The sequence below is a fragment of the Daucus carota genome, chromosome 5, assembly GCF_001625215.2.
Source record: "Daucus carota subsp. sativus chromosome 5, DH1 v3.0, whole genome shotgun sequence".
Classification (NCBI taxonomy): Eukaryota; Viridiplantae; Streptophyta; class Magnoliopsida; order Apiales; family Apiaceae; genus Daucus; species Daucus carota.
Window position 1 is genome coordinate 32,522,578 of NC_030385.2, and position 27,100 is coordinate 32,549,677.

Sequence of the window (27,100 nt, forward strand, 5' to 3'; positions counted from 1 at the left end):
GAGTCATGACATTTTACATTCCATAACAACCTGTACGTATTCTTAAAACATTGAACTTTGTGTTAGGACAATCCTAACAAATCTACAAAATGATATAAGGCATGCTTTTCCAACAATGAATTTGTTCAAAAGAATGACTAAACACAAATCATTCAATTAGGGCAGCTTGATTTTATTGTCTTTAATGCTTGGCCAATTCCGTATCCTTTAGAAAATGTATTACAAATTGTGAAAAACGTAATAAAAATAAATAATTCATAAAAATGCAAAAATAAGGTACATAGATTCTTGAAGGAAAGGGCATAACTTGAACCAAAGTCCAAAAATATGAAAAAGAGTTCATGTGAATAACGGAATGAAAATTACGATGAATAAGCTACTTGTGCTAATATACTAAGACGAAAACAGTTGTTTCCCACTTTATTTGTTGCTGCAAAGTTGTGGATTCCAAAAAACACCTAGCCAAACCTGTATGTAGCAAGACATTTTGAATGAGAATTAGAGCTAAAATAATAAGTCAATTTAAAAAAAAAAATGAAAAGGTTTACGATGTGAAACTCAATTATGCCTGTTTCGAAAGGAGAAAACATCCTGGTGATTAAGATTTACATAAATCCTAGAAGACTCCATGCTGGAGAGCCGAGCATTGCCTGTAGAAATTTATTAAAAATGTCAGAGATATAGATAGGGTACAGTTTTGTGTAAAATCGAAGCATGAGTGTGCTGTACAGTACCGTCAATATCTCTGGATACTTTGAAGCCTGCCAACACAACCACCACTGGTCTTTCAACTACACCGTTAATCACTTGATTCAATTCTTCAATCATAGGACCCCATTTATACACATTGCGCAAAATACTTTGCACGTTCAACAACCAAAAAATATTCTAAATTAGTATAATTCTTGTTTACATTAAACGTTTACTGTATCATATCTAAATCCAATGAAAAAAAGTCATGTCGAATACCTTCCATCAGAAATTCTAAACTTCACGACATCTATTAAACTCTCCTTGCCTTGTACACGTTCCAAAGGCTGAAGGTTCTCCAGAAGACCAATAACATCTGAAAAACATGCTTTTAGTGCTTCGGAATGAAATTAGAGTAATTAACATGGATTTAACAGACAATAACATACCAACGGATAAAGCATGGTAATTTTCCTGACCATCTCTTCCAACTAAGTAATCCAGCTCTTGCAATGTTTTGTAATTGAATTTGTGCCGAGCTATCATCCCGGTGTCGTGTACATGAGGAGTGATAGATGTGAAATTTGTAAGCAAGATCATCTTTGAATTTGGCACTGGTCTGAAATCGACAGTGGCATTCCTCACTAACACGTTGACAATTGTGTAGATACGTCCTTCCATTAAGACATTGCTGAATCTTTGCCATAAATCAGGATTGACAATAGCAAGTATTTGATTGTCCTGTTTAACAGAAAAATATAAAACTCGATGCATACAGTGATTACAGTGGAGTTTGTTATGATAGTTATAAATCGGTTTGTGTTGAAATTGGTCACATCTTACCAAACAATCCAAAAGAATGAGATTATGCCTGTCGACGAAACCATTCCCATAACGCGTCTGCCATATTCTGGTGACACGAACCTTCAAAGTCCAACTGGTTTTGGAGTCATCTAAAGCAGACAGGTGATCATGAGCTTCCATACCTATCACACCAAAACACATATAATCATACAGAATTTAATATACAAAATAGACAATGCTACCGATATGTAATGTTAGTATCAGAACCAATGATGTTTCTTGAAGATTGAGAGGACTGATATATTTAGATCGATATGGTAGATGGTGCAAATTTTGGAAATTTATAGAACATATAGCAAGGAGTATAAAAGGGAAGAAATCAATAAAGAAACGGATTGATATCAGCAGCTTAAAAAGAGGCTAAATTAGCCTACCTAATCACATAAATCAGTTGCATAAAATATGTATATGTTGACCAACAATATCCGCCATATTCTGACATAATTATTGTATATTTTGTAATTTGTTTTGTGTGTCATATTTCTTTGGTTAGAGGGAGGAGACTAAGCATAAAAAAGAGAATTTGATTTATAAAAAAAACAGTGAGTTTGTTGTTTAATTTAAATAAATTCTTTGTATGTTTATAGGCACTGCTGTCAAATATCAAAATGTATTGGTTAATTTTCTAAAAGTAAAATCGCTAGCATTAGTATATAATATTTGAATTTTATTATTTTCAATTATATAAAAATGTGAAAAAAAATAAAACAAATTAAAATATTTAACGGCAATAATTTTATAGCATAAATCTAATCATGATATTTCTTTTTGTGTCATATACTTTTGGGTAGAGCGAGGAGAATAAACATAAAAATGACCAGTTGAATTATAAAAATATCGCTGCGTTTATTGGTAGATATAAATATAAATATAGTCTCCGGATGTTTAGAGTCATTCCTATCCAATATCATGATTTAATTGTTAATTTTTTTTTTGCATTGTCTTCAGATTCTTGAGAAGACTGATATATTTATATCGATATGGTAGATGGTGCCAATTTTGGAAATTTATAGAACGAATAAACAGGAGTATAAAAAGGAAGAAAACAATAAAGAAACGGATTGATATCTACAGATTAAAAAGAGGCTAAATTAGACTAACTAATCACATAAATCAGTTGCTTAAAATATGTATATGTTGAGCAACAATATCCTCCGTATTCTGTCATAATGATTGTATATTTTTTTTTGTTTTTTTGTTTCATATTTCTTTGGCTAGAGGGGAAAGACTAAGCATAAAAAAGAGAATTTGATTTATAAAAAAAACACTGATTTTGTTGGTTAATATAAGTAAATTCTTTGTATGTTTATAGGCACTGCTATAAAAATATCAAAATGTAATGGTTAATTTTCTAAAAGTAAAACCGCTAGCATTAGTATGAAATATTTGGAGTATTAAAAAATTTGCTTAATACTATATCTGATCAAGTACAAAGAATCTTAAATGATCTTGATGTTTTAAAATTTTGAATATGGAAAATCAAATAATTGGGCAAAATTAAATACTTGTAGAAAAAGAGAACAGACAATACTTTTGGATTACGGAAGGCGTTTAATAATGTATATTAAGATTCAAAAAAAATATATTGGCCATGATATTAGTGACAGAGAAATTTATTATTTTCAATTATATAAAACTGAGAAATAAATAATAAAACAAATAAAAATCTTTAACGGCAATATTGTTATAGCATAAATCTAAACATGATATTTATTATTGTGTCATAGTCTTATTTATATAGCAAGGAGAATAAACATACAAATGACCTGTTTTTTTATAAAAAAATCACTGAGTTTATTGGTACATGTAAATATAGTCTCCGTATGTTTAGAGTCACTCCTATGAAATATCATGATTTAATGGTTAATTTTGTAAAAGTAAAATCGTGGGCATGAGTAAAAAAAAATCTAACGCTTAAGAAATGTGTTCAATACTGCGTCTAAATGAAGATGAAATTTTCAATCATTTAAATTATGATGAAAAAACGCTTTTGGTCCTCGGGTCAGTCCTTATAAAATACCCTGCAAAATATTTGGACAGAAGAGAACATTAAGGAAGGTGGAGGATAAATAAATGTGTAGACACAAAATTAAAAATTCATTTTGTCACCTAAAATACCATGATTGAAATACTTTAAATTAAGGGATATAAAATATTTATTTACGAAACAAAAATTATTTTAATTTCCATGATTTTTAAATTTAGGACACGATCAAAATTGATTTATAAACGCATGTATGTATACATGGTATATTGACGATTCAATTATTTTAAATAAATACAGACGTGATAGCCAATCTTTACCGATAATTCATGTAAAAAAAAGAGTACAACCCAAGCGGATGGTTAATTGTTTACACTATGAAAATTTTACAAAAATACTTGAGTCATTTTTTGAGATACTCACTTGTAAATTTGTAATTATTACCAAAATCCAAGAGTATCCCATACACGGTTCCCATGTATTGCTTTTGCAACTCAAATGACAGAAAAAGAAGATAAAAAGAAATGATGTTATAGTACACAATAGCTGTAGGGTAGGTATACGATAAGCAAATACAGCCACAATAGATGTATTTTGTTTAGGAGTTAATAGTGGTGTCATTTGCTGCGTCTTTTCATAATCCCATTCTACAAACCTTTGCACATTAACACACAACACTAACAGCTGCAGAAATCCAAACGCTGCTCACGAAAGAAGCAGAGCACTGCCAGACTGCCTAATGGAGCAAAAAAGGGTATCAAGAAAGCGAAAATATGAGGCGGTGAAGAACGACTTGTACGTCGAGTTAACAAATCTCACGAATGACTCAAACAAACTTCACACTGACATAAGAAACGCAAATGAAGATTTCTTCCTGATGTGCAAGAGTATGGCAGAACGACAGGCTGATTTTCTCACTCGAGCACTGTTTCTCGAGGAAAAATATGGGTGAGTTGTAGTCTTGGCTAAAATTACTGATGTGTAAACACTTATACTGAGTTTTTGAAAATTTAACCTTGAGTATGACATGTTTTTTTGATTTTGAGATTTAAACTGCAGAGAGGTGGTTGAAATGCTTGAAGGAAAACCGAAGCAGGGAGAGTGTGAATCCAGTGGGGAGAACGTAGTTCTACCAACTCCTTATGCTGACAGCTTTGCAAGGTTTGCTGAAGATTCAAATTATTCTCTCAAAAGTCACGGAATATTGATGGATGAAGAAGAGAAGAAGATGTCGCAGTTGTTCAAGGAATATGAGGAAGTGTTCAGTGAAAATATGAAGGTGTTTGGTGAGAGAGCCAAAGCAATTGCAGGAATGAGAAGAAATCTTGCCGCCAAACTCACCAAGTTCAATACCTCCTCGCATATACCTGTACGGTCAGATTAGGGTAGACTATGCATATCCTATTTCTGCTGTCTTCTTTTATGTGCTATGCTTTCAACATTTTGGCCTATGCATTATTAGTTCACTAAGCTGATACACTATGTAGTCTGTTTTTGCGCATGTTCCTCTTGTGCTAATGAACCAAATTAGGTGTTTCCATGGTGCTTTGAAATCCAATTGTTTGCTATTATGTTGCTTTACTGTTGTGGTTATCATTAAAAAACTGGAAAATCATTGATAGCCTTGCATTATAAGTTTACCCCCTCATAATACAGAGTTTCTTCCGTTATCCAAGCGTGTAAGAGTGCAACGACGCCAAACTGATAGAAGGTAACAACTCTGATTTCTTAAAATGAAATCAGTTTCACGGGTATGTTGAAAAAGGTAAACGACTAAATGTCTTCTTATTTCTTAAATCAAGTATCAAATAAACTACAGAGCCGTGCATTACGTCAAAAACACATAAATGTTGCAATGTGGAACTCCATTATTGAAAAAGATATAGCGATCTTCGAACTGTGCACCTCAAAATAAGCTTTTAATCTAGAACTGATCAAGTAGCCTGAAACGTAAACCAATAGCAAGATAATGTAAGCAGCATCATCGTAGAAACATAAACCAAAGCACAGTAAGAATCCATGTAACAAATATGATTATTCCAGTAATTAAATGATACTACTAAGAGTGTTCTGCACAGAGCAGCAAATTACCTTCGACGGATTTGCCAGACTGCATGATAATAAATGTTTACATACACTTTGGTTGCTTCTGTGCTACTAACTTGTAGGACACCTAGTGGACACATAAAAGGAAAGACTAATGAGTATGATTATAGTAATCAGTATCGTTTAAATTTTTTTTTTTTAGATTAAGCATGGTCCACTAAAGCTATTGGAAATTACCATTGCGAAAGTGAGGTCTCATTGAAGTTAAAATAACGATAGGCTCCAATTGATAATCACCATCTAATATATGACCAAGCAATGAAACTTTCTCATCCAACAAAACTACTCTTATCGTATTGCTGACATTCACCATAGATGTAGTTAAATTGTGTATTTGTCAAACAAAAGCAGAGCATGAGAAATAGTTTGAACTAATATTTAAATTTTGGATAAATCATTATTACCGTCCATCATACAGATTAAAACGAACCGATTGCCTCATTCCAGATGTGGTGGCTTCAATGGCGGTATCACCCACGTCAATAATAATACCGACAATATCTACGTATGATAATGGTCATTAAGAATGGACAATAATTGAGTAATTGCACAATAGTTAACGAAAGTCAGAACTGTTACCCAGAGCGTATAAAGGTTCTTCATCTGGTGCAAGGTTCCTAGCAATGGAGTATATGTCTCCAAGCTGGGTAATTTCGAACTTATATCTGGGAAACCTTCCAATCTCCAGCGGGATATTAGTAACAATGGAAGTTTCATTTAATATAATGCACATGTCAGAAGTAACAGGTCTAAGAGTCCCCATAGCTCTTCTTGTAACAAAATTCTCAACGATATACATGCTACCTTCATAAATAGGGATATTAAGATCGTCTAATGCTTCTGGAATAACAAAACCATGGACATGGAAATCCTGAAATAAAAATAAATTTCATAGTTAGTTCATGAAAACAAACAAAAAGAATGAGTGTTGAATGAGATACTGATATGTATGTAAAACCTCCGAATCGACGATGACAATGTTCATCCCAATAAATTCATTACTGCTGCTGAACGAATCCCATGCTCGAGTAACACGTATTTTGATTTTCCAATCCGTCCTGGATAGTTGAAGGGAGTTCAGTCTGTCAAACATGGTTCTGAAATGGGAAAACAAAAAAAGCAAGTGTAATGGTTATCAGATTGTGATTAGAAAACATAAAACCACAAAAGATGAAGTACTGCATTCCGACTACTTGGAACAATGAAAAGGAGCTGCACATACGTTCTGAGTTTAGTATATTTTCACGGGATAATAATGATCTGATTACTATAATATAGAATACCGTATAGTGTAGTCTGCATCACACATGGAAAACCCCAAAAATTATGGGTTTTGCCTTAATCAGTCCTTGATTGAGTTATCATAACATATGGGACTGTATAATATATCAGTTCAAAAAATTATAATTATAATGCTCAATGTTATGGGACTGTATAATATATCAGTTCAAAAAATTATAATTATAATGCTCAATGTTAAGGATAAGTACGCTATAATTGCAGATATGAATCAAAATAACCACTATCCTAATCCATATTTTTTTTATAATTGTAACATCCGAAAAAACAATATAGTCTAAATATTTAAAATTTTCTAATTATAACATAAAAATACTACATATATCTAATCAGCTGAAGATGTTTTTATTAGGAAACTTTCAACTTATATGCCTAATAAATTTTTAACTTATTATAACATCTAAATACAACATATATCTAATCAGCTGAAGATGTTATAATTAGGAAACTTTTAAATTATATGCCTAATAAATCTTTAACTTATATGCCTAATAAATTTCAAAATGGACAAAACAAAATACGCTTCACTAACTTTGTCAAGATTAAATTTTACCAAACGCGAATACATTTATTTTGGTAAATGATAACGTAAATAATCATCTTTCCTATTTCTTTGAATGGAATCTTCTTTAGATTAGGCAATATATTGAAATTTATGTGCATGTGAATTTTTTTGTAAAAATTCCTCCGCAAAGAAATATAAACTTCTTTTAAGAGAAAGAATAAGTTCTTACACCCTTTAATGTTAATAAGTATCGATAAATTTTTATTTATATCTAATCATCTAAAGATGTTATAATTAGGAAACTTTTAACTTATATGCCAAACTAATTTTTAACTTATAATGACGTCTAAATACAACATATAACTAATCAGCTGGAGATGTTATAATTAGGAAACTTTTAACTTATATGCCTAATAAATTTTTAACTTATATGCCTAATAAATTTCAAATGGACAAAACAAAATATGCTTCACTAACTTTGTCATGATTAAATTTTACCAAACGCGAATACATTTATGTTGGTAAATGATAATTTAAATAATCATCTTTCCTATTTCTTTGGATGGAATCTCCTTTAGATTAGGCAATATATTGAAATTTATTTACATGTGAATTTTTTTTTAAAATTTCCTCCGCAAAGAAATATAAACTTCTTTTAAGATAAAGAATAAGTTCTTCCACCCTTTAATGTTAATATTTGATATAAACTCATAAGAATAAGTATCGATGAATTTTTATTTTTTTTTAAATGAGGCCACAGGCAATTTTTCATTTTCTATAGCCAAATATTCAATTTTATGTGATATAGCATATCAGTAAGAAATGCACATTGAAATTGGAATGTTGAACAAAGGAAATACTTATAAAATATCATAAACCATGATAAACCAAGTTTGATGGAACACATGACACGAAAACAAAATCCTACCAAGCACAATACGCATTGGTTAAATTTATTCTAGATGAAAACATTGCAAAAGCTTAGATAACTAATGAAAACAGCAGCATATACTCCAGCTTGGTCACAAAGATATCATCAATTTGCAGACTTCACTGGACCTGCCGTGCGTTCACGAAATCATGGCGGAGAATCCTCCTGCATAAATGTATATATGTCTCAGTAAATACAACTTTATGTACAAATCCAAATTTATGAACAAAATCAGGAGTCAAAACTGGAGTGTACCATTTTGATTTTCTTTGCAACAGACTCGGAAGAGCCTGGGGTTTGAAAGAGCTCAATGCCAACAATTGGCTGTGAAGGCAATAATTTAGAGAACTGTTAGTGTAGTCCAAAGAAGTATGCACAAAATCTATCTTCTAGAATACTATAACAAAAAATTTGTTGAACGTACAGAATCAACGTCCACGGAAAATGAGTTGGTGGCCTGAGCAGGAGTGGACTGTATAATAGCAGTCTCAAACATTGAAGAGTCACATAGATCAACCACATTGTAGAGATTGCTGTCTCCGTTGACATTAGCATCGGATAACTGTAACAGAGCAGTCACTTCTTTCCCAACAATGGACTTGAACACAGCAGACTCAGCAGTGACAGAAGAATCCTGAAATATGAAATTTGGAATCTGAAATTAGAAGGAGAAATCTGATTTATGTTGCTGTGTATTTGAAACGGAAAACTTGTTACCTTTTTCATCAGATTTAGAATGTTAGCAACAGTAGTAGCTCCCATACGCTTCACAACTCGATCAAGAAGTATGACGTTGGTCACTAATGTGGTGTCATCTGCAAGTACTACGATGCGAAACCTAAAATGGGAACAAACTGCATTGTTAGGTTGTGTACTAAATTTGTTGTGATGCATTATAAGCCCGTACTGGATGTACCTTTTCTCACAGTATCCAAAATTTCGTTTACATTCTGCACATTTGAATTTTTTATCAACCTTTTCAACCTCAGAATGGCATGACACACAGCTATTGAACCACCAACTGTCCTCCTCCTCGATTTTGTTTATGACAAATTTGACGACTACAGTCCTCTGGAAGGATTTGTAATAGTTAGAAAAATTTGAAAGATAATCAAACACCAAAGTCAGTCATTACTAATAACATCCAGTGCTAGGAAACAATAACGATTAGAATGATTGAATGGATCTTCCATGTACCTTAAGCACAAAGGACAAAGAATTCTCAATGAGTTCCTTGAATGATGTCCTCTCGATTACAGCTCTAGGAGCAGGTTCAGAACTGGACTCATCAGTGTCCGGGGGTGACTTGTAGCCTTCCTCGATCAACCTTGAAAAAATGCATAAACCAAAGTTATCACTGTACGGGGATGCAACAATTGTAAGTCTAACATGACGCGCTATTACAGCTTACAGTGAGATTCTAAGTTAAGTTGGATGTACATTACCTCTCACGGAATTCCGTGACCGGGTCAATATCCAGATTAAAGTAAATCTTTGTAGAAGGCAACGCACCAATCTGATTCTCCTCTGATATAGCACAGGGAAAAAGATATGTTGAAAAAAACTTCTATGAAACACAGAAATATATAAATTTAATAACATACGCCTGAAAGTTGAGAGTTTGGCGCTGGTAAGGATCCCAATAACAGGTTTCTGCAATTCGGCGGTGTATGTCTGATTAACAGAGCTAGCAAAGTCACCCCAGAGTGTAACACTGAATTTCAGTCTGACAACACAAATTAATCTCTCAACATCATCGTTTTAAAGTAATCAATCGTCGTACAGGTGAATAAATAAAATTTAATATTATCAAATTATAATACGCGATATGATAATCTAAATGCAAACCTGCCATCAGAAAACATAAAACGTGTCTGATCTCTCTCTCCATATCTTGTTTGCTTTCTTGTAACATGCTTGAAATGTTCAACGACGCCAATCACGTCTAACATAACAATGCAAAGTAGACGGTAATTTAATTTAAAAATCATGCATACCATTACTTTAGTTTATAGGAGACACTGGTGTACATCTGTTATATTATGTATTTTACGTACCGTAAGCAAATTCTGGATTCTGATTCTCTGTCAGACGATTACATTCTTCAAGCAAATCTCCCATGTCCATAAACTCAAACTTATGATTTGGAATAAGTGCATCATCTTCAACACACTCAATAATAGTACTGCTGAGCAGTCTAATGCAAAGTTTTGTTGAAACAGGTCTCAGTTTCCCAATAGTATCTCTAACCTGGAAGTTCTCGACAGTGTAAATCTTCCCTTCAGCAACTTCCTTACCAATAGCGCGCCAATTATCCGGATAAGCGTAAGCATGTACGTGGGTATTCTGCGGATATAAACAAATATCACAATAAACAAAAATGGAAGCACCAGGAAACTTTAAAGTACAACATAACTTAATAATATGTACTCACATCATCGTCGAGGAGGATCAAGTTGTACCCTTTAATGGTTGACGTTTCAGGAGAGAACGTTGGCCAGAAACGGGTAAGTCGTGCCTTGATTCTCCAATTAGTTCTCGACTTTTCTAGGCTCTGAATATGATCGAACATTCTCCCTTGCATATTGACTTACAACTTCTGTACTATTTTCCAAATGCTGAACTTGTTATGCAGTATCAAAGTAAAGATCAGCTTAAATAGAGAACTGCTACGTGATGTAAATAAGTACATGTATCTTTGTGTAACTGCAACTGCGTCAATTTAGGAGGGACAGATGTGATACCTGATATGGTCTGTTAAAATGTGTTATCAATTACACATTAGCTATGATTAAGGAATTGATTTGATAAATCAATTGCTATCAGTGATATCTAGAATATCTTATAGGTGCAGTCCAGCCCATAAATTCTTCCGATTTTAGCTACGTTAGGAAATGCAGTTGAAATAAATCAAATATTATATTTTCCCTCTTAAACGAAATCATTCAAAAAATTGCCATTCTTTGATATACACTAACGGTATATATTATATATTATTAAATATTCAGTTCATGATTTTTTCCAATCTATGAATTCTTGACCTATTGCTCACTTTGTTAATTTGTATTCAGATTTTAGACACGATAAGGATTGATTATAGTATAAGGAATGATTAAAAGTCTTTATTCTTTACATTTGGATACGTGGAATATTCCTAACAATTAGTGGGATTGCGTAGCTTATAACTTATAACTTATTAATTAATTTGTAAGCAGGTGGAACCAATAAGAGATGTTTTATTTTTGGTGTGTTTTATAGTGAATAATTTGTTTTTTTTGGTTTACCATAAAGTCAAATGTATCTTAAAATGATGCTGACATTGTGAAAAATTCCAATTCAATTGGAATCCTTTGCAATATGCTAGTATTCATTAATATAAGAATTTTAAAATGCAAGTAATTTAAAAAAAAAAGAGGGATTTATAAGGCAGTGGATAAATATACATATGTTATCATTAAATAATTTTTCATTTTAATGTATTATTTTAAAACTATTCACAAAATACGTTGGTTTTAATTTGTTGCGGATAAATGATTGGCCTGGTAAAATCTTTTTTAAACTGTTAATATGCCTAACAATATACTCACATATTAAATTAAAAGCAGAAAGAGTGAAAAATTATTTATGTGGTCATAATATTGCAAGGAGATATGTGTTGTAAGGCATTGGATAACTATACATATGTTACCATTAAATAATTTTCCCTTTTAATGTATTATTTAAAAACTATTCACAAAATACGAGTTGCAAAGGATTCATTAATATAAGAATTTTAAAATGCAAGTAATTTAAGAAAAAGAGAGGAAATTATGATCCATGTAAAAATATAGATTATTATTTCAAGCACCAAAAGATTTATAATATTGCAAGGAGATATGATTTATAAGGCATTGGATAAATATACATATGTTACCATTAAATCAATTTTCCTTTTAATGTATTATTTTAAAACTATTCACAAAATACTTTGGTTTTAAATTGTTGTGGATAAATGATTGGCCGCATAAATCTTTTTTAAATTGTTAATATGCCTAACAATATACTCACATATTAAATTAAAAGCATCAGTGGTCATAATATTGCAAGGAGATATGTTTTATAAGGCACTGGATAAATATACATATGTTACCATTAAATCATTTTTCCTTTTAATGTATTATTTTAAAACTATTCATAATATATGTAAGTTTTAAATTGTTGTGGATAAATGATTGGCCTAATATAAAAATTTTAAATTGGTAATATGCCTAACAATATAATCACATATTAAATTAAAAGCAGAAAGAACGAATAATTTTTATGGGGAAATTAACAATATTTTTTTTTTGTTATTGTGAAAAGAAAACTTATTAATTTTTTGACATGTGATTAAAAATAATTCTGGGCGAAGTATAAGGAAAAATTCCAATTCAATTGGAATCCTTTGCAATACGCTCATATTCATTAATATAAGAATTTAAAAATGCAAGTAACTTAAAAGAAAGTGAGGAAATTATGATCCATGAAAAAATGTAAATTATTATTTCATACACCAAAAGATTTATAATATTGCAAGGAGAATAGTTTTATAAGGCATTTGATAAATATACAGATGTTACCATTAAATCATTTTTCCTTTTATTGTATTATTTCAAAACTATTCACAAATTACGTTGGTTTTAATTTGTTGTGGATAAATGATTTGCCGCATAAGTCTTATCTAAATAAATTTAACACAAACGACATGTAAATTTAAAAAAAAATTCTAGAACGATTATATAAATTAGTTAAAATTAAAAAATTAATTTAGTTTACACCTCCATGTTAGTTATCCAATCAAAAAACAATTCAGTTATGCTACATGGAACATGTTCAAAAAGGTAATGCACTTTACAAATTTGATGTGAGTTATTGGTGTGCTCTAATATTACTCACATGACCTAATTATTATGATTAATATATCCATAAATAACGTACATAACCACATTACAAATACTAATACCATTGTACATGTAATTAAGTAGATTTATCACGTACATGTTAACTTCCACAATGAAGTGACTGGCCCATTATTGGTAGGTTGTGGCAGATCGTGTGCATCCCACAACGTAAATAAGTCTCTATATATTCAGACACAGACACGGAAAATATTATAGGCATTCACTTTTCAATCACATAAACATTGGAATATACTGCTACAATGGATCCCAGAGGAATAAAGAGGAAGCATTCTGAAATTGAGCAGGAAGCTCTAGGTGTAGAGCTAAGAAAACTAAACAATGATTCTGCCGAACTAAATAGCGACATGAAATCAGCAAAGGAAGACTTTGCAATGATGTGCAAAAGCATGACGGATAGACAGGCAGAGATCCTGACACGCGGTTTGTTCGTGGAAGAACAGCATAGGTATATTATCTTGCCTAATACTCATAATAACTACTTCTATACTTATAATTCATACAGGTCAAAAATGTTTTTTTTTTTTTGTATACAGGAGAGTAATTGATTTGCTCAATGAAAGGCAAGACATTGTGGACGTTACCTATACTGGGGATGGCGAAACAGCACGGTCGTCAGGCAACGCAGACATAAGAAAGCTAGCCAGGGAATCCGATGAATCCTTACGGGATCATAGAATATATAGGGAGATTGAATTACAGGATCTTGAGAAAGTATTCAAGCAGTACAAAGGGATGTTAGAACAAAACATGACTGAGATGAGAGAAAGGGCAGAAGATATTGAAAAACAAAGGCAACAACTTTCTCCAAAACTAACACAACTTGCACGGTCTGCGGCAAAGCAATCTACCCCAGAGTGATCAGATGAAGCCAGATTGCTGCTGAAGCGGATTAGTCATGCGTGGCTTCTCTATTGTGTCCTAGTCTTATATTTTATCTGTCATTTATATAGTGTGCTATTATTTTATCTATTTCGAAGATCAAGACTTGATCTGTTTTCTCTACATAATACATTATCAGTAATATGCAGTATGAATTAAAAGTTGTGATGTTTAATTTTTTGAAGTTGTGTTTTGTAGAATATAATAAGTCAGAAAAGCACTTCCTTCTTGATGCTAAAACACAAATAACATTCAACATTTCTTAAATCTACAAACTATTACACAAAATCTAAAAAGCTTAAAAAGACTGTTTATACAATATTAATTTGTTAAGTTTTATTGTATCTAGGATTATATCGCCTATGACATTTCTTTTACCTCGAAAAATATTAACAATAAAAATATCGAATTAAAATAGAGCACTGTACTATGTGTATTAGTAAGCAACTTAACCGCAAAAACTGGTTTTATTTATAACAAATTGGACTGGCTGATAACTTGCGTTGCAAATAGTACTTACTTATATGAATAAACTGTATAAAACAATCAAATCTAAACATAAACAGATAAGCTTAGTACTCTGAACTGACAGACGGTATGTTGTAGAAAACTTCAGGGAAAACAACATTAGAGGTGACATCCGATGTCTTGCCCTCGTCGTTTATGACCAATATATGAAGACCTGCTGCGGAAGTGACCCGGGAAATTGCAACGTAAAGCTGGCCATGGCAGAAGACAGGTCTAGGCAAGAATAAACCAACGACATCCATTGATTGACCCTGACTCTTATTTATGGTCATCGCAAAACAAATCTGAATGGGAAACTGAGTTCGCTTAAAATCAAAAGGCCAAGGTGTCTCTGTGGGAATCATTTCTATGCGGGGTATCAGATGCTTTTTACCAGCATGGGAACCGGACATTATTTCACACTCAATAGTGTTCTTCTTGCATCCAGTGACTATCATCCGAGTTCCGTTGCAAAGACCGTTTATCTGGTTTAAGTTCCTCATCAACATAACCGGAGTACCAATTTTTACCTTCAATTCATGCTTAGGAATGCAAGGCAGGTTCAGTGAATTAAGATATTCAATGGGGAATGACTCGTCAAAATCATTCTCTTCCACACCCTGATCTTCTAATGAGTCCTGACTAAGGTACGTATATGTCTCTCCAGGAAGCTTGTCAAGAATGGCGTAATTTATGTCATCAACAACTACATTTGTTGGCGTGAGAATGGCGCGAGAGCTAAAATACTCAGAAGAGGAACAGTTGTTTGCGAAATCTGGATAGACAACATCGATAAGCTTTTGTATTGGTTTGTCCTCAGAGTGAAGAACATGTTGAGCAGGTAATCTAAATAGTACCTCTGAAACATTTTCCTTGAAGCTAATTGGATCGACCTTCCCATCTCCAACTTTTAACTGCCAGTCACTAAACTCCCTAATCACCCGGTTTTGCTCATCGGTGTTGCCAGCATGCAAACGCATGTTACGAAATAGGAGGAAGACCTTGCAATGTTCCCATAATCGTGAATTATTCAGAGAAGCACCAACAATATCTGGTCTACCTGCCTTGGGGATAACCGGTAAGATCTGACGAAAATCGCCTCCAAAAACAACAGTTATGCCTCCAAAAGGTTTTTTAGCTCTTTCCGGATTAACAGCAGCCATTATATCCCGTATGCTGCGGTCCACACACTCAAACGCATACCGATGCTGCATAGGAGCCTCGTCCCAAATGATTAAATCAGTACTTTGAAGAAGTTCCGCAATTTCGGTTCCATGCTTTATTCCAGCTGAAGAGTACTGATCAAGCTTGAGAGGTATATGGAAGCGAGAATGAGCGGTCCTACCACCTGGGAGAAGAGTTGCAGCAATTCCCGAAGATGCCACAGGTAGAACAATCTGACGTTTAGAACGAAGGGCGGAAATTATGGTCTGCCATAGGAAAGTCTTACCACACCCGCCAGATCCGTGCACAAAAAAAAGACCACCTTCCTTCATATCAACAGACTTTAGGACTGCATCGTGAACAATTTTCTGCTCTGTATTTAGTTTTTCACAATTAATGTCGTGCTTTTCCTTCATTTCCCTAACATTATAGGAAGTTTCTTCTGCGATGAGACGGTTGGTATCAGATGAAATATATACTTCTGCAGGGAATGGCATATCAGGGAAGTCCCTCAGACTTTTTCCAATATCACTAAAGAGCTTCTCAATTTCTGTACAAAGAGGAATATTGGTTTTTTAACATTTTCACATTATAAGGAGTAACCACAAAACAATAAATCCAATGAAACACAGTTACATAACCACATATATATGTACTTAACCATAAAGTTACACAGTTACATAACCAAACCTATACAATTTAAGTTTATTTACTTAAACTTGTGTGCAGGACGTCTTATAATATATGTAAATGTAAATTATTCTAAAGTTCTCAAAGTGATGTTGTATATTATTCACTCTGCTATTATTACATTCATAAAATGTAAACAAACTGACTTTAAGTTATCACAAATTTGCACATAAAAAGGTATGATAATATGAAGATCTAACTGAACACTCGAAAAGTGTTCTATACATGCTTTTGCTGCCAAAGCATTATATTTACTCGAATATAGTAGGATATAATTGTAGATATGAACCAACGGATAAATTACATACAATGTCAAAGACAATAAGAGCATGGTAAAAGGCCTAATAAAAACAGACACAATTTAACAGAAGCTGAAAAAAGATAGGATAAAGCTTATAGATCTTCATAAAGTATATGATTTCCATGAAAGTAAGAGCGTTTCATTTCATGTACACAGGTATGAAATTGAATATCACCTGCAAGAGCATAATTCTGGATGTCGGCCTCTGTAAGTTCTAGTTCAAAATTACCGGTGGCATTTCGGCGCTTCACTAAAATGTCTTCTGACATGCACTTCCAGTGACTCTTCCATAGCAAATGTGGATCGGCAACTGAACTGTAAGATAGGATGTTCACAAACATCTCTCTGATCTGATGAGGAAACGATGAGTGTGCATTCTCAGACAAAGCATCATGCCATTGTTTATCATTCTGAAGCAATCCCAAAGCACCACATGCCTCTTTATATGTCTCATACAACAGTCCATCGATAGTGCGAAGATCCTCAAATTTAGTGCAGCCTTTTTTTCTTAACAACAACATTCTAAGATAGAGGAGGTCACCAGCAGTTGGATGAACTTCCGATAGCCGGCCAACAACCTCGCCTCTCTGCCTATATTTCCACTTGCACTCTCTGGGGAGCCATGTAAAATAGGAAGGAAACTCAGCATATGTGTAATTCCTAGCCTCTGGAAGCTTTTGATTTGCTACAAACCAAGCCTCGAGTTTGCTCAATTTTGCATCTGCACGATTGCATACGGTTTGCAGGGAATCTCCCGTCTTGAAACTCACGTATTTGCTCTCTGGTAGATGTATTGGTAGACGATCAACAGATGGCCATCTAGAATGAATATCAAAACCAAATATCCTCCATGCAGCTTCAGATGCACATACGTACCGACCATCCAAGTAATGTTTAACTTCATCAAATACCTTGGATTTTGAGGCTGGTGATGCTGTTTTTGTTGAATTATCATTCTTCCGTTTTATCAGCATTGTGGCAGTGTCATGCCCTTTGAGGCAATACTTAAATAAGTACTTCAAAGATCGTGAATTATTACATATTTCTAAGTTGATGTGACACTGAAAACGAAGCAACAATTCTCTGTTATACGGAACAACAAATTTATTATCAAGGACATGACCTTTTCTCAAAACAGTCCTTCCAGTGTTGCGACGCCTGTATATGGGAAATCCTGATTCATCAAAACATGTAACTCCACTATACCTGGATCATAAGACAACAAACAATTCACGTATCAAATTAGATTAGTGGAATCTCACTTTATCTACACATAAAGGTATCAAAAATATACCTCTTGGGAAAATGTCGTCCACATCTGCCATTGACCATGCAAGCAGAATAAGTTGCATCTTTCCCACATGGACCATGGATCATATAATTCTTAACCGCATTATATCCAATACTATCCTCATGCTCATCTGGTATTTCTGCACTTACCAGCTTATCAATTTGCTCCGCGGTCTTAGGCTTATCTCTGTCGTCCAGCCAAATTAACATATGAGCATGTGGCAGTCCACGTTTTTGAAATTCAATGACATGCATCACTGAAACAATGCAGAAAATTAAGATCAGTAAGTTGTTTCATGAGCACAATATAAATATGTGATATTCATGTATAGGGAAAAAATGTATAAATCACTTAACACCCAATACACCGCCCAAAGAAGTGTTTTTTCTTAATGAGCTCCATTAGCTGGTCAAGCTTCAGTTTAAAGACACGTGCAACGACATCTGGAGCATCAGCCACATTCACACCAGGGAGATTTTTCATCATCTCTTGTATCTCTGGCCATTTTGTATTTGTAGTCATTGTCAAAAATAATGATGGATGACCAATACTACGACAAAGGGCCAGCAAATCCTTGAAGTACTGTGACATGTATCGTTTGGAGCCTGTGAAGGAAGCAGGAAGTATCACACATTTACCAACGTGTGATGGATCATTATCTCCGCGACGTACGGCATCGCGTACAGATGTATAAAGATCAGAACGGATGGTAGTCTGATTTCTCGAAATCCAATCAAGCCTGTACTGTTCCATTGCGGTAAAAGCGTCAATAACATATTGCTGCCATAACCTCCCTCCGAGGTGCGGAGTTAATCCTGAAATGGACAATGAACATGTCAATTTGGTTTATTAATTTAAAATAATCACTCTGAGACGTGTGTAGCTCAATCACATAAAATATGAACATTCTATATGTTTACATGTTTCTCTGATATGTATAATAACCTTCATTAAGACGTATCATGAGTTTGGATGAATAATACTCTTTCATGGATACATGATCCCTGATTTTTCTCTCCCCTTCATGATCAACAGCATCCTCTATTTGTAAACTTCTCTTCTTAGTTTTTCTCAAAGGAATTCGAGTGTGATATCCATCCTCCCCAAGTGGAAATAACAGTGGGAACTGTAACTGCATAAAGAAAGGATCCGTCTCAAAAACTCTTTTGAGATGACCTTGTTTAGTTTGACAAACAGTGTCTCTGCACCCGGCTGTGTCTGCACTTGCATTTACTATCAGTCCAGCAACCTCGTTAGACGGTCCAATGATATTTGGTCTGCCATTCTGGGCCTGGGAGGAGATAAGGATCAACTTGAACTCCGTTTGATCACCACTCTTGTGTCTCTGACGTGCAGATCGGAAGTAACGTACCAACTTGTTGTTCTCATCAAGCATCCTGGTTAAACCTTCAACTATCTCCATGTCCACATCATCTGTATTTGAACCGACTGCTCCAATTCGATTACTGTTTTCATTATCGGTGTCATATATATAAAGCTGACAGAATTTTGGTTTAGAACCTTCTTCGGGGATAAGGCTACCAATAAAATGCATATTTTGACCCCTAATTTTGAAGCAAAATGGTGCACCGCCCCTGTTTATCTTATGATCCACCTTGCCGCCACTCGAACACATTGCAAACATGCAGTTATATACCCTTATATTCTGACGGAAATGAGGCGATTTCGGACCACCATTTAGCAGAGATGCCAAAGGTTCTGGAGGGTGATCTTCTAAAGGTAGTATAACCTGGCCACTCTTGCAGCATAGTGAGAAGGAAGGAGCAGCATTCCGATTAGATTTGTTGTTGCGTTCCATATCCCACATTACAGCACGACATGTGGCACATGTAGCATTAGGAGGTCCAAGGGTGCAGTACCCACTCCACATGTCAGGATCATTGGTAATGTCATCTTGGTCTGTATTGAAAGAAACAGATATACAATCAAGGTTAAACAGTGATGGATGCATTTAAATGCTTATACATGTTTGAACAACAGTACCGTGCTGGAACACTTCCTCAACAAAATCAGATTGGTCCAGTGCATTGTCAAATTCACGCCGTAGATCTTTCACACCAGAAGTAGATGCACCGGACATAGGACAAAAATTTCTACGGCAGTCTGCAATAATAGTATGTATTGTTTCAAACAGCATTTACGTGATTATAAAATAAAAAGCAGACAATTGTAAAAGGTGTTTCCAACTGATTAATAAGCATATTAATCACGGTTTGAGATACGTGATGGACCATGTTCTGACGTAGATGAAGACCACGAATTTTTTGCAACTAAAAACATACCATCTCTGCCAAACTCTCCGAGGAAAGATGAAGGTATGGAGGTTTTTTGAGTGTGTCCATTCCTATTCGGGCCTGTGTGTGAACTATGTTGCTCAGGTGTAGAATTTTTACCATTCGACGAAAATTGTTGGAATGTGAGCGCACTTTTAGGAGTTTCCGACCCTGTATATTTGTTTGTCAAAAAATGATGATTATTTAGAAAAATGACAGAATATGTAATGGATTCAACGGGGCAACAGCATCACACAAACCTAGCATATCAGGAGATGATTGATGATCTGCAAAAAAAATATATTCGTAAAAAGCGGTTAGACAAATAAAATTCCCAAATCAGTAAGAGTGCAACATGTAAATGTGGACAATTACTAAGAATTTTTAAATATTAGGTTCTATAATTTAGTTACAATGATTCTGTGAAGCAGACTGCACAATGGCATCCTGAGCATCTTGTGCAAGCTTCTGCCTTGCAAGTGTTTTGGCTCCGAGTCCCCTGACTCTTTTTTTTGTTTCTGCAAAGATGGATATGAACAAAAATTTTGTGAAAATCCAGATATGTGTTCATAACCACATGTTCTGGCACAATGGACACATACCCTGATGACTACCTCCGGAAGAACCACTCTTGTCTTGCAGACTGTTAAATAGTTTGTTTACACCAGGTCCGCGACCTCGTTTCTTGGTTTCTACATGGCATAAGAAAAACAAAATGCTTGAATTAGACTACATACCAACGAAGGTTGATTAAGAAATAAATGCACGGTAGACAGCTTACAAAATTAGGGATAAACTACAAATGCACGATTTTTAACGCACAACACCTGGAGTTTTGGTTGACGTTGAAAGAGCATCACTTTTGCGATCAAGTATTGTTTGGACGCTTGGCCCTCTAGGTTTACGAATGGGACCTACCAACACAAATATACCCTAATCACAACAGATTGACAAAGATAACGTTATACATACTATGGGTGTTAGTGGCCTCTACCTTTACCTGAACTTCCTTGTTGAGGTGTAGAAAATGGAATGTTCTCTTTGTCATTTTGATTTTGGAAAGCAATTGAGTTATGCGTACTATCGGAGGCGAATTCGACAGCACTCTTTTTTGGTACGGCATTATGATCAAGTGGTCCAGTGAAATTTTTGTTTGGATCTACAGAAATATATGACTGTAACAATATCTGAAAAAAAAAAGAAACACACAACTACATTTGACTTGACCGAGAATGAGACATACCGTGTTGATGACTTGGTTCAGTGACTAAACTGTTTGGGTCTACGCTGCATAGTGGTGTCCTTGTATTTCGCAAGACTAACATCAAAACACACGATTGTTAGTCATAAAATCAAAAACAACTCAAACAAAAATGGAAATCACTTGAGCGAGATTGAGGCATACCATTCTGATCACTTGGTATGTCGATGAAACTGCTTTTATCAACGGTAAACAGTGGAGTCCTTGTCGTGTCTTGCAGATATAACATCAAACAAATGAATGCACACCAAAATACAACAACAATATAAGCATCTAAATTACACTTGAGCGTGAATGAATCGTACCATGTCCTGCTTTCGGATTCAGACCTGAATTAGTATCGCCTCGCTGCTGTATTTTTGACAACCTCTCACGCAAAAAATCATCAAGTGCTGAACCACTCCCTCGCCGTTTTCTACCTGCAGCTTCAGAAGCATGAATAAGATTTTGCTATACCAGATAATACGCATATGATTTCTACGCAACGAATGATCCGAACCTGCAGCATGTGAAGGTTGAGGGATACTACTCCCGGATCCACTACTGTCCATCACCGAGCATGAAACCGAGAGAAGACTCCCAAGGCAACCAAGAACAAACTGGAATCAGTTTGTAACTTTTCTGCGTTTCAAAGTTTTGAAATTAAGGGTGGAGGATAAGGCAAGAGAATATGTCAAATAAATGTCTGAGTAATTATCTCTAACAATAATTAGAAAGCAAAATTTTTGAAAACTGGGTAAACGGGTTAACGGGTTAACGGGTATGGGGCTGGCCAAAAGAATGGGTATTTTGAGGACTTTTTTTGAGTGTTCACTAGCATGTATTAAGTATATATGGATACAAATCGAAAATCTTTATCGAAATGGAAGGATAATTGTGTTTGAACGTCAAGGCAGGCGACTTTTAAAGGCAGGTAAAAATTCTCCGGCAGCCGGTCACTCGTCAACTACAATTAGCGTCTTCTATTAGTACCCACCAGCCAAAAATACCCAAGCCTAATCTTTGATTTGACCATTTATCTAACTTTGATGTTATTTTGCTGTTTTACTGTTAAATCAATGAGGGTGTTTGAAATATTATAAAATTGTTTTATAGATAGGATTTTAATGTTCATTTCTGTTCTCAAATATATTCAACAACATGATTACAATTTATTTATTCAAATAAAAAATTACCTAATTAATTATAATTTACATCTTTCTTTCCAAGAAACAGCCGATAATAGGCTCTATACCTATCAAGTAGTTACATTATTAAATATTATTACAAAATAACTTAGTAATTACATTTTTTTTATTTCATACTGTCTGATAAATCTGTTCCGACCCAATTCAATTCAAGAGAGCCGTGATGATGATTATTATCTATGAATTTAGATTGATTCGACCCGTTAACGATTGAGTTTGGATGTTCTACTCGACTTATTTGACAAAAAAAAAAAAATTTGTTTTGAGTAAAATTTTTATATAATATATAATTTTTCAAAAGTATATTTGTTATAGTCAAATTTGGCGAGGTCTTTGTTGGGCCGGGTATATACTTAATTTAACTAAGTAAGACATGAATTGGGCTAAGAGTTCTATATGAGGTATCAGGACGCGCCCTCCTGCTTACAAAGGAAGGACGCGACCAACCCTTTAAGGCTCCAATCTGAACGGGAGGGCGCGACCCTCCATGGCGTGACTGATCCGCCGATGTTGCATGTCCTATGAAGAGGACGCGTCCTCTGAGTCACAAGGAGGGACGCCTTACTTGAGAATGTTGATGGAAGGACACGACCGACCCTCCGTACACCCATGTCGTGTAATCTGTGGAGGAGGGCGCACCCTCTTCGGAGGTGATCGAGTGGCGCAGCCCTTGTAATAAGTTGACCATGAGATGAAGATCAAGGGCGTGCCTCTAACGGGGTGTCCCCAGGGGCGCGACCTCATGTCAAAGAAGGACCTGTCTGATGTGTTGCTGGAGTGGTCGATGGGACAAGACGGCGAAGGCAAGGGCGCGCCCTCAGGGGTCGCGCCCACATGTAAATATATTGAGTGAGAGGATGAGTGAGTCTCAGTGACGACCCTTCCGAGGGATACGAAGACTTACCCTTCCGAGGGAGACGAAGACCACCCCTCCGGGGGATATGAAGACCTACCCCTCTGGGGAATATGACGACCCTTCCGAGAGACATGAAGACTAGTGCCAGGCTCATCTGGTAGTTATCAGGCTCATCTGGTAGTTCCCGGGCTACATCCGGGCATGATCTATAATCCTCAATCCTGCTATCTGGCGAGTTACCCTCGTGTCGGGGCTTGAGGTGATCATTATTGTTGAAGGCCCTCAGGGGTAACATGAAGGCCGATCATATGTCTGAATCCTGTATTCTGGTGAGTTAGCCCTCAATGGGGGATTGAGACAATCGTGTAACTTGGCTCCTTACTTGTCTTACCTCTTAGTGAGAACCTTCACTGAGGGGGAAGGGCGCGTCCCTACACCTCAAGGAATTGGTCACGGCTCTACCAGACGTCTCCTCCATGCTACGAAAAGTAGCGGTTAGTGTTATCTCTCGTAGTAGAGATAATACCGTATCCGTGATGTACTTGGACTAGAAGTCTGAGGTAGTTAGCCTCAAGGCTTAATTCTAACTGGAGTAAGATTCTAAAGACGTTAGAAGTCTAAGAGATAAGTCATCACCTCAGGGTTGGTCTTATCCCCAAGAGTCCTAGTCCTGATCAAACTAGAAGTCTTGGTTCAATAGAACTACGTACGGCTTGATCCCCTATAAATATAGGTGTACGTAGGCACATTGGGGGACCATGAGTTGCGAGCAGTGAGACCAACTCAAAACCCTAATCTCAGCCACCCCTAAAACACACAACCACCGCACTCCAGCGACCAAAACCACCGTCGTAGATCTTGATTCCGGCCATGAACCTCATCTTTGTTGATTACCAAATTCCTCCATCAACAATATTTATGACATGTTTAGCGTTCTTCACCGAGCAAAAATTAAGTATATATTTTCAGATTATATTGAATACATGATTCTTTTGGGAAATAGATAACATGTGCTTTTAAGATAAGGTAAGATGCTTCTCATTTTGTTCTTTCATCCTTCCGTTGTCTTGATATTTCTCTTTCTTATATAATTTGAAGTGAATCTAATTATGTCAAGTTTAATTTCAGCGTGGATCAATTAGTCATTTGTATGGTTTTCATTATAAATAAGAGAATTATTAACATTGTTATTGTAAAATTATTTAACAATGTGATGTATTTATATCTCAAGTTATTTGATGTGCTTCGAAAATAATTTATTTATGAAGAAATAAAGTATTTAAATAGATTTAAATCACCGATTCGTTAAGTATGCTTTTTACGGATCATGATATGGTCAGACGAAAAAAAACCAGCTATGATCTAATTCGATTCAGTAAAATTAAATGAAATCAGATATTGATATTAGTTGATATTCCAGTTTCGCATACACGTCTAAGTAGATTGAAACATGGGCGTAGCCGATATATTTGGTACAACTTTTTCAAAACTTTTAATAAAATCCAAAACTATGTATATTTATGAAAATGTCACAAATTTTTCTTGAAATAATTATCTCCGATGAAATCACAGTTTTGGAGTGTTTTGAATTATTATGTATTTATAACTAATACGAAAATATTGTTTTTTTTTTTTGAATAAATACGAAAATATTGTTGATAACACTTCCGTGTATATAACTTGGCAGCAATTATATTATTCTGATATTTTGAAATTTTTGATATTTACTTTATCACTCAAGTGTTTTGAATTTTAAAGATATTCATTTCATAAGTGTTCTTTTGTCTTGTCAGAGAAAGTGTAACTGTACATAGAGAAGAAGCTGTCGTACCGGTACCCTGATAGGAAAAAAAGATTCCGAAATGCCACCGACAGTCTGGCCAAGTAGGGATCAAATGAAGTAAGCCTGCCACGTGGCAAGATATGAGTGGTGAAATAGATGGTGCACGACCTGGATATCTTGGCTTTTGGTAAGGATTATTGAGATTCTGCGAACACGAAAGCCGATAAAGACTCCGCACCCTCTATTTTCGTTTTTTCTTTCGCTCTGATTTTATTTGGCGCCACCGGTGACTCGGACATTTTTAATAGACGGTTTTTTGTGATGGCTACCTCGTCCTCGCCTACCTGCACATACTCCCTCTGTTTTGATTTTTAACACGTGATTTGAAGTGTAAAAAATATATATTTCTACATATTATTTTTTAAATTTTTTTCTGAATAAAAATATAAATGTTAAATTTTTATTTGAAAAGAGAAAATTTAAAAAAAAATTAGCATAAGCATGTTTTTTATACACCTCAAATTACATGTAAAAAGTCAAAACGACTCTTATTCTCAAAAAGAGGGAGTACTAAACAATTAAATTTATAAATTTGAGTGTTCAATGTGTTCTCATGGGCACACATTACAAAGATATTTTGTTCTATATGTCTCAAAATAAGTGTCGCTTTGACTTTTTTCACGTAATTTAAGGTGCACAAAAAACATACTAGGAAATATAATTTTTCAAATTTTCCTTTTTTGAATAAAAGTTTAACATTTATATTTTTATTCAGATAAAGAAAATTTGAAAAATAATGTATACAAGTATGTTTTTTTACATCTTAAATTACGTGCAGAAAATCAAACCGACACTTATTTTGGGACGAAGGAAGTAAATTACTTCATTTGGCTCTTCGATTTTTTAAATTTTTTTTCCATTACTCGTCAATCGTCATGCATTTGGAGACGCATATAGAACATAATTCCATAACTTTTTTTTTTTGAAAGTTTCCTCTTTTTATAAAAATTTAGATAATAATTTTTTATTCAAAAAAAGTTGAATAATTTATCAATCTATATTATATTTTATATTAGAATGTGTGCCGAGATCCCGTCCTCCAATTTAAATAATTGAGGGGGACGGAGGAAGTAGTTATTAGTTATTTAATGTCATACAATTTCAACAAGATACTATCGCCGACAATGTTTTAGCGTGTTTTCAAAATATAATCAGAGTTCTGAATATCCTCAATTTAATCGATTAATTTAAGATTAATCCCCTACAAGGTAAAAATCAGAGTGAAAATATTGGAGTTTTTCACGGTCTGATAAAAACCTTTCAGAGGAGTGACTCGAAGTAGAGAGAATTTTAAGATTTGATTGTCTAATTCTTTTTACGGTTTTTCTATGGTGTGCCCATGGGCACACACTAAGCACCAAAATTTATGAGTTTGGAGGGTTTCTATTGGCTCATCCTCTTTGATAATGGTGGACCCCCTGCAATTACACCAACCACACCAATCAAAATCCTCCAATTTTATAAATGTTAGTGCTTAGCATGTGCCCATGGACACACACCAGACAAAC

The 27,100-nt window shown here is 34.6% G+C and overlaps 2 protein-coding genes across 2 annotated transcripts; both read right to left on the reverse strand.

Moving 5' to 3' along the window:
- Window positions 1-238: 238 nt before the first annotated feature.
- On the reverse strand, window positions 239-1,809 carry LOC108222654 (uncharacterized). Its single transcript, XM_064093049.1, has 5 exons — window positions 1,534-1,809; window positions 1,140-1,431; window positions 970-1,066; window positions 735-859; window positions 239-650 (listed from the first exon to the last, which is right to left on the reverse strand). Exons 1-5 carry the CDS (start codon window positions 1,693-1,695, stop codon window positions 559-561), a joined length of 768 nt encoding a protein of 255 aa, XP_063949119.1. The 5' UTR covers window positions 1,696-1,809; the 3' UTR covers window positions 239-558.
- A 12,961-nt stretch (window positions 1,810-14,770) lies between these two features.
- Window positions 14,771-24,044, reverse strand: LOC108221600 (uncharacterized). Its single transcript, XM_064094002.1, has 16 exons — window positions 23,847-24,044; window positions 22,012-22,156; window positions 21,851-21,919; window positions 21,689-21,763; window positions 21,446-21,604; window positions 21,273-21,359; window positions 21,048-21,137; window positions 20,859-20,963; window positions 20,706-20,732; window positions 20,455-20,616; window positions 20,156-20,275; window positions 19,097-20,071; window positions 18,517-18,966; window positions 18,155-18,407; window positions 17,036-18,066; window positions 14,771-16,419 (listed from the first exon to the last, which is right to left on the reverse strand). The coding sequence occupies exons 1-16, from the start codon at window positions 24,042-24,044 to the stop codon at window positions 14,771-14,773; spliced, it is 5,595 nt and encodes a 1,864-aa protein (XP_063950072.1).
- Window positions 24,045-27,100: the final 3,056 nt, after the last annotated feature.

Coding starts and splice junctions, on each gene's coding strand:
- LOC108222654 (XM_064093049.1), bottom strand. CDS start 1,695: ATGTGTTTTGGTGTGATAGGTATGGAAGCTCATGATCACCTGTCTGCT. Junction 1,432..1,533: donor TCATTCTTTTGGATTGTTTG/GTAAGATGTGAC, acceptor TCTGTTAAACAG/GACAATCAAATACTTGCTAT. Junction 860..969: donor TTTAGAATTTCTGATGGAAG/GTATTCGACATG, acceptor GAACGTGCAAAG/TATTTTGCGCAATGTGTATA.
- LOC108221600 (XM_064094002.1), bottom strand. CDS start 24,044: ATGTTACCCCTGAGGGCCTTCAACAATAATGATCACCTCAAGCCCCGA. Junction 21,605..21,688: donor TGAACCAAGTCATCAACACG/GTATGTCTCATT, acceptor ATATTTCTGTAG/ATCCAAACAAAAATTTCACT. Junction 20,617..20,705: donor ATCATCTCCTGATATGCTAG/GTTTGTGTGATG, acceptor ACAAATATACAG/GGTCGGAAACTCCTAAAAGT.